This window comes from Rosa rugosa, chromosome 7 (assembly GCF_958449725.1).
Source record: "Rosa rugosa chromosome 7, drRosRugo1.1, whole genome shotgun sequence".
Lineage (NCBI taxonomy): Eukaryota > Viridiplantae > Streptophyta > Magnoliopsida > Rosales > Rosaceae > Rosa > Rosa rugosa.
The window spans coordinates 12,464,145-12,471,370 of record NC_084826.1 but is presented as its reverse complement, the minus strand read 5'-3'; the positions used below and the strand labels follow the sequence as shown (position 1 = coordinate 12,471,370).

Sequence of the window (7,226 nt, the reverse complement as noted above, 5' to 3'; positions counted from 1 at the left end):
TATTTATCGTGAAGCAAATGGTGTGGCCCATAGATTGGCGCATCTTGCTAGTGTTGAGTGGTTAGATGATTATTGGTTAGAGGAGACTCCTGTGATGATCCGGGATGTACTCTACGAGGATTCATGTATTAGTACTCGAGGTTCAGGTTATATGTCCCCCTCGCAGTATAATTATCTTTTAATTATTAATAATAATAATAATAACGGGCGTGGGGCTGAGCCTCCCAGTTAGGCTGGGTTCCAAACCCCTTTTCAAAAAAAAAAAAAAAAAAATTGGCTGGTGCACAAGAGTTGGGGCACTGATGGTGCATTTTTCTCTTTTTAAAATCACTACTTGAGTTCCTACCAAAGCTTCGTGCACTGATGCTAAAACTGGAAACCTAATACTTGCACAACAATTCACTTGAGATTAGAACTCTGTCTGCGCATGTTTGTATAAAAGTCATCACAAGTAAATAAAATAAGCCTGACCTTTTAGAGATCATTACGCAATTAAAAATGGGAATGATTTAAGTTTGAATTTGATGGTCCAGGATACCAGGACTGATTACCTCTAGTTATTTACTAAGACCTTACTCACTTTATATAGAAGTGAATTTTCTATTAATGCCCATATAATTAGACAATTGCGATTTGTACATTTACAACAAAATAACCCACCTCCACTACCGTATATATCACCAATGTGCACATGAGATATAGGAAACCGCCTTCCAACTACTTGGCACCAAGAAAATGTTCTCGTCACCTGAAAATATCATTTGCAGATACTACAAGCTAGAACTTATGACATCAAAAACCAACTTTCAAATAACGTTTCAGAGCAAAACCTCTCTCAATTCAGCTGAAGTTAAAATGTCAAAGTCCTTTGGCGTGCGTTTTAAGATAAGATCCCTTACACAACCTCCTACAAGGTATATACCTCAAACCCTGCAACAGAACATAAAATGACAATAGCAAAAACTAGTGCCAATGCAATTCAACAGTCAACACCATTTAAAACACATGCAACTCAATGCTCACCCTTTCGCTTTAGCACATTCAAAACCTTTCGGGTCGGCTTGTCAATCATAGAACTACTAATCCCAACCTCTTTCGAATTCAGCTTCTTCCACTGTGGTGCCTTCCCATCTCCTTCATCCCAACAAAAATTAAACGTAAGCTTTACAACCCATTTGAAATTCCAAACTACAATCCCAAAATCCAAAAACATGAAAGTTCAAAACTTGCTCATTCCACTGGCCGAATCATTGGTCTTGTTGTCCTTAGAACGACCCTCTTGCTCATCAATCGCCTCCATGGCCGCAACCAAGTTCAATTGAACCTAAAGCTCAAACGAACCCAATACACAAAATTCATTGCCCAAATGTAAAAACAGAGGCGCCTGCTAAATTACCTTGCCAATGCATTGAAAGGTGGGAGTGCGGAGGTTGAAATTGGGTCGGCAAGCAAACCCTAAACTTGAAATCGCCATTCGTGAGCTGAATCATTCACTGTGGGGGTTTTAGATGCAGAGCTTAAACCCTAAAAGTCTGATGCAGAGCTTAAACCCGGAGTCAATTGGATGTAGCCAAGGCGCTTAACGGAAACGCCAATGGTTCTAAATAAGTAATTTTAGTGTGGATCGATCCAAAATTTTGGAAAATGTCACTGTAATAATCACTCAAGTTTAGAAGTTCTTTTTCCAAACAAAACGTATCATTTGGTGAACAAATTAGAAATGGCGTAGCCAAGTAGAGATTCTTTCTTCACCAGGTGGATATTGAAATTGTGTTGATGATGATGTAGATTGACCCGGGAAAATACAAAAGCGTTATCTCTGGATTTGGAGTTATGTTCAGGGAGCAAGGAATTAGAGGTTTCTTTAGGGGTTGGGCGCCCACTATGATTGGTTACAGTACGTGCTCAGGGTGCCGGCAAGTACGGCCTCTACGAGTTCTTTAATAAGTACTATGCAGATATTGCAGGACCTGAGTATGCAGCCAAGTACAAAACCTTGATCTATCTCGCAGGTTCTGCATCTGCTGAAGTGTTTGCTGATGTTGCCCTCTGTCCTATGGAAGCTGTCAAAGTTCGAGTCCAAACTCAGCCGGGGTTCGCCAGAGGTTTGTCAGATGGGCTACCAAAGTTTATCAAATCCGAAGGCGCTCTCGGGTATGAATATATAATGTTACTCAGAATTGGCACTAGCTTGTTATATGTAGTAATTAATATATATGGAATGCAAGAACTTTTGTTTGATAATTACTGCTTTGATTGTCTTACAGGTTGTACAAAGGGATTGTTCCTCTTTGGGGACGCCAAATTCCTTGTAAGTTATGCTTCTCTATCCAGGGCCGGTCCTGAGATTTTCAGGGCTATAGGCGAATAAAAAAAATAGGGCTCATGAGGTTGTGATCTATGTTTTACTTCTTTTCTCTTCTACCCCCATAATCATATTCTATAATAAGAGTCAGTTAGTATAGCAACCGAAAAAGATACATTGTAGTGAAATCAAAATTGAAATTTTGATAAAGGTAGAGAATTCAACAAAATGATAAAGACCTTCATCTTTTAAGAACTATATATTAACCATAACAATAATCAAATAATTAATTTGTCATATATAAAACAATCTATTCCCAAAAAATAACTAGCATGTCATTTGAATGAAACTCCAGATATGTGTTGCGTTGTACACCACTCACAGTAAAACTTTGGTGTTGTTCATCAGTTTATAATATCAGGTGAATTGAAAAAGAAATCCATATTAATCTAAATCATCAAAGAGAAACCAAAACTTAAAATTTACCCAATGAATATCTATTTCACTTAGATAGTAACTGATCGAATTCAATGGTTCCATCTTGCTAACTGCCAAGGCTTCTATAAATTTAGATTAGATGAATAATAGAACATGAACAGAACAAACGAAGTATTGATGCTGACAAAAAAAAAATTTAAATTCTTCAACAAGCTTAAAGAGAATGAAAAATTGAAAATAAGTCCTCCAATCTTCATAGGCTTTCCAATTTCATAATTGAAAACAATCTGTGAAAGCCAGATTACTTGCAAGCAAAGGCGAGCTATTGTTTTTTTTTTTCTCCTTTAATTTTCTACATCCTTCTTTATGTCTGTAAAAAAAATTGAGGCCCATGATCATCGGGGGCATAGGCACAAGCCTATTTGGCCTATAGCCAGGGTCGGCACTGTCTCTATCCGTCACAGTCTAGCAACATAACATGATTATGCTTGTTAAGATTCATTATCTTCTGGAGTTATTGCTGATAACAATTACTTGGTGGGTTTTGTACAGATACAATGATGAAATTTGCAACCTTCGAGAAATTTGTCGAGCTCACTTACAAGCATGTGATCCCAACACCGAAAGAGCAGTGCAGCACACCCTTGCAGCTCGGAGTGAGCTTTGCGTGTGGATATGTGGCTGGTGTGTTCTGTGCTGTTGTTTCACACCCTGCTGATAACTTGGTGTCTTTCCTCAACAATGCCAAGGGGGCAACTGTTAGTGATGTGAGTCCAGTTAATGCTCATATATATAAGCATTAAGTAGCCTCATAGTTGTACTTGGTCATCTTTTGTTAATGACTTAATGTGCCAATTTTAATTGATGTATGTTGCAGGCTGTGAAGAACCTAGGAGTGTGGGGTCTTTTCACCCGGGGTCTTCCTCTTCTTATAGTCATGATCGGAACCCTTACCGGAAGCCAATGGGGTATCTATGATGCCTGCAAAGTTTTCATGGGCGTGTAAGCTTTCGATCCCTTCATTTTTTGCCGCGTCTCTTCTATGTTATTTCCTGATCTTATGCTTTCAAGACTTCATATTTATGGGGCATAATTGTTCTATTTCAGACCAACTACTGGCGGCGCCGCTCCTGCTGCCACTGAGCTTGCCAATGCTTGAATCCAAAACTATCAAAAGGATGTCAAACCCCATTCTTTTAGTTCAAGGAATTACAAACTATCAAAAGACTTCATAGTTCATATTATCAATTCTACCGGTAGTCATTTTTTATTTTTTGTTACTTTTTTTGTAAAATTATCATCTCAGTTGGTCAAAAACAAAGAAGGCAGCAGATTATATTTATCAGGGATTATGCGGAAAGCCGAGTTTCTGACTTCTGAGGTTGGCATCAAGAGCTTTAGGCTCTCTTCTGTTCTGCCATAGGGAAGGCATGCTGGAACAACATGTTCAGTTCCTGGTTTGCCTTTTCCCAATGAATTATGTTATCATGAGGAGTTTGAGTGCAACGTAGCCGGCAACTTCTTAACCAGAAGAAAAGATATTGTCAAATAAAACCTTCATATATTAGAAGTTATAAAACTCAACTCATTAGTCATTACTACATTATGTTCTTTCAATCACAATAACAACCCTTCCACATGCATTGCAATCCACTACATTACATCAATCAATCCAGCAACATGGCCACTGCTAATAGTTATATGTTCGATCTTATTGTTCGTTTAAACTAACTTTGACTAATTAGGCTAATCTTTTATAACAATCCCATAAATAACAACAATTCACATCAACAAAGCTTGAAGCCTTCTCTCCACATTAAGCATATCTTTCCTCATTTTTAAGCGACTGACAATAGTTGCAGGATTCACATTTTCAACATAACACCTTCCAACGACCATTCTGACCACCTTTACATGCTCAAGTGAAGTTCCCGCAGCAGTCACAGTGTTTCCCTGTTCATTGGCACATGTTAAAAATCTTTAAATTCATAGTATAGACAAGAAAAATAAGTGCACAATGTATAATGTATCAGAATCACGCAGGAATTGTAACCTTACGTTAACATACAGATGACAACTCATCAGGCATGCAAGGTCCTGCATCCAAATTATATTGTTAGCAGAGAGAATTAACCATGGTAAGTACCTACTAAAAAGTGAAGATAAGGAATGCCTATTTATCCTTTCATTCTTTATTCCATTTGTCTAGAAGATCGCAAGACATAATATAGGACTTTATGTACCTTTACGTTTTCAAAGAATCTGGTCCTCCGTTTATCAAATCGCTCCTGAAAAGAAAGAAAAAGTAGCTAGAGATTAGAAGATGAGAGAGCTTCTATTACGGAGAGAAGAAGAGTAGTTAGCAGCAGAGCAACTATGTGAAGGCTCATATAGCTCATGTTATTTCCATTCTAACCTGTTTCACTAAACGATAACTCAACTCTAAACCTTTTAAATCACCAAACTAATTACATTTTAAAAATTAAAAGGCATCACGAATGCACAACTAGAGGAAAGGCTTAAATGTTACTTTATTAAGTTCAGCAAAAAATTTCAAAGACAGCAGCTAAGAAGAATGCAATACCCACCTTCTTGATCCCATGTATTGTGGCAAGCCCATCTTCTTGATACCCAGTTTTGATGTGGTCATGATGCATATCGCCATTCAATATCTTAATTACCTGAAATAAAAACGTTATGCACTCTAATCAGAAAAAGAAAAATGTGCAGTTTGCTATGCAAGAGAGCAACATAAACATAATTTCTTATTTCAAATGCTTAAATTAATGTGTTGAATCAACCAAAAACAAATACAGGCGTGATTACTATTCGCCCTGAAAATACTGCTTATATGCTGTTGGCCTCTTAGATTGAAGATTGCAGTCAATGTTGAATCAACCAAAAACAAATACATGTGTGATTACTATTCGCCCTGAAAATACTGCTTATATGCTGTTGCCCTCTTAGATTAAAGATTGCAGTCAATGAACGAGAATAAACACCTTATTCAAAACAATGTAAATATCTACAGGTTTGGGGAATAAATATAACGTCGATAAAACAAGCTACCAAAAGCTGGCTGTTGTCAATAGAAAACCAATTGCAACACATACTGGCTTTTCAATTTGTTCACTAAATACCTAGAACTGCAGGGGAGAAGGTTTATATTCTGTTGTTAAATAAAACTGGAAGAAAGTTAGAAGTAGTCAAGTAGAAGACGACCACGTCTTAGAGAAACTGTAATTATTCTGCATTTTTAATTCTATACACTACATTCGGATGACTTGAACAAGTTATGCACTCGAATCCCTAAAAAAAAACACAAAATGGTGAACAATAAAGAAGAAGAAAATTCAATTGTAAAAGAAATGCCTGTAAACATAGACACATGATATTTTAATTAAAGATGCAAAACATTATTTACAGGCTATTGCCAAAGAATTAGAGTGAGAGAAACGAAAATAAAAACGCTAATTATCCCTTATAGAATAAAAACGCTAATTGTACCACATATGTCGGAACAGTAGTTTTGGACAGAAGCACAATAATCTCCCTAGCCCTGTGAATGATGTCTGGATCTTTGGTCCTTGGGGTGGTTGAGACAGTCATGTAAAGCTCACCCTGTCATAATTTGACATAAACCACTGATTAATGTAATGTAAACCAGATCGAACAAAGCCAGGTAGGTAGGTGTAGAAAGAACAAATTTCTTATGCATACCAGATTGAGTGTGTAAGAAATTCCATGCTCTTGTAAAGCCGATTCCACCTGCGGCCAAGCATCTTTCAACTTTGGTACTGCACAAAACAATTTACTAACTTGTGTAAGTCTTTAAGGAATGTTGATTAGCTATGATCGTCGAATTACTGTACGTGACTCAACTGTGGTATTTGGAGAATGACTCGGTGAAGGAGGTCACTTCAGACTTTTCCGACTCCATGTGGTCGGAGTTTGGGCACGGCATCTTCGATTTGTGACCGGCGCCGATCTCCATCGTCACTCTCAGAGTTCTCTCTCTCTCTCTCTCTCTCTCTCTGCGCTTTTGTTTCGGCTTATTTTTCTTCACCGCCGTGTGAGGGGGATTTATATAGATCTGTAAGTGGGCTGTTTGGGCCTTGGGAAAGGCCCAGAACTTGCAAATAATTTGTGTTTTTTTTTAAACGGTTAAGAAATTTTTTATAAGAGAATAGGGTTTGTTATTTACGAAAATAACCTTCAAATACTAGAAAATTTTAGAAATAACCTTTAATTAAGAAGGCTAATTATGATAATTGCAAAATAAAGCAACTCGAGATGTCATAAAAAAATAAAAATTACACCACAAAGATTTAAAGAATTGAAGATTAATATAGCACATGGCTGGTTAGTGTAGCTCTTAAATCTTCCTGCAGGTTAGGTTGCTTGTTTCCAGTGAAGTGAGTTTACTAGGGGAATAATGGTTGAAGACTGGAAGTCAACTTGGTTGGTATAGCTCTTCAATGTG

At 37.3% G+C, this 7,226-nt stretch overlaps 1 protein-coding gene and 1 pseudogene across 3 annotated transcripts; one reads left to right on the top strand and one right to left on the bottom strand.

The window, feature by feature from the left end:
• The first annotated feature begins 1,594 nt into the window (after positions 1-1,594).
• On the top strand, positions 1,595-4,159 carry LOC133722858 (mitochondrial phosphate carrier protein 3, mitochondrial-like; annotated as a pseudogene).
• Positions 4,160-4,284: 125 nt separating this feature from the next.
• Positions 4,285-6,812, bottom strand: LOC133721163 (uncharacterized). 3 transcript variants are annotated; one of them, XM_062147694.1, is made up of 7 exons: positions 6,626-6,812; positions 6,464-6,540; positions 6,251-6,364; positions 5,332-5,424; positions 4,987-5,031; positions 4,797-4,840; positions 4,285-4,721 (listed from the first exon to the last, which is right to left on the bottom strand). In XM_062147694.1, exons 1-7 carry the CDS (start codon positions 6,735-6,737, stop codon positions 4,526-4,528), a joined length of 681 nt encoding a protein of 226 aa, XP_062003678.1. In that variant the 5' UTR covers positions 6,738-6,812; the 3' UTR covers positions 4,285-4,525. The 3 variants fall into 3 exon arrangements, with proteins under 3 accessions (XP_062003678.1, XP_062003679.1, XP_062003680.1); XM_062147695.1 differs by having other exon boundaries at positions 4,285-4,696; positions 4,802-4,840; positions 6,626-6,811; XM_062147696.1 differs by having other exon boundaries at positions 4,544-4,696.
• Positions 6,813-7,226: the final 414 nt, after the last annotated feature.

What these genes read in the sequence shown, in the direction of transcription:
- LOC133721163 (XM_062147694.1), bottom strand. Translation starts at nt 6,737, where the DNA reads ATGGAGATCGGCGCCGGTCACAAATCGAAGATGCCGTGCCCAAACTCC. An exon ending in GTCATTCTCCAAATACCACA is followed by an intron (nt 6,541 to 6,625) that starts GTTGAGTCACGT and finishes TGTTTTGTGCAG; the next exon opens with TACCAAAGTTGAAAGATGCT. An exon ending in TTTCTTACACACTCAATCTG is followed by an intron (nt 6,365 to 6,463) that starts GTATGCATAAGA and finishes AAATTATGACAG; the next exon opens with GGTGAGCTTTACATGACTGT.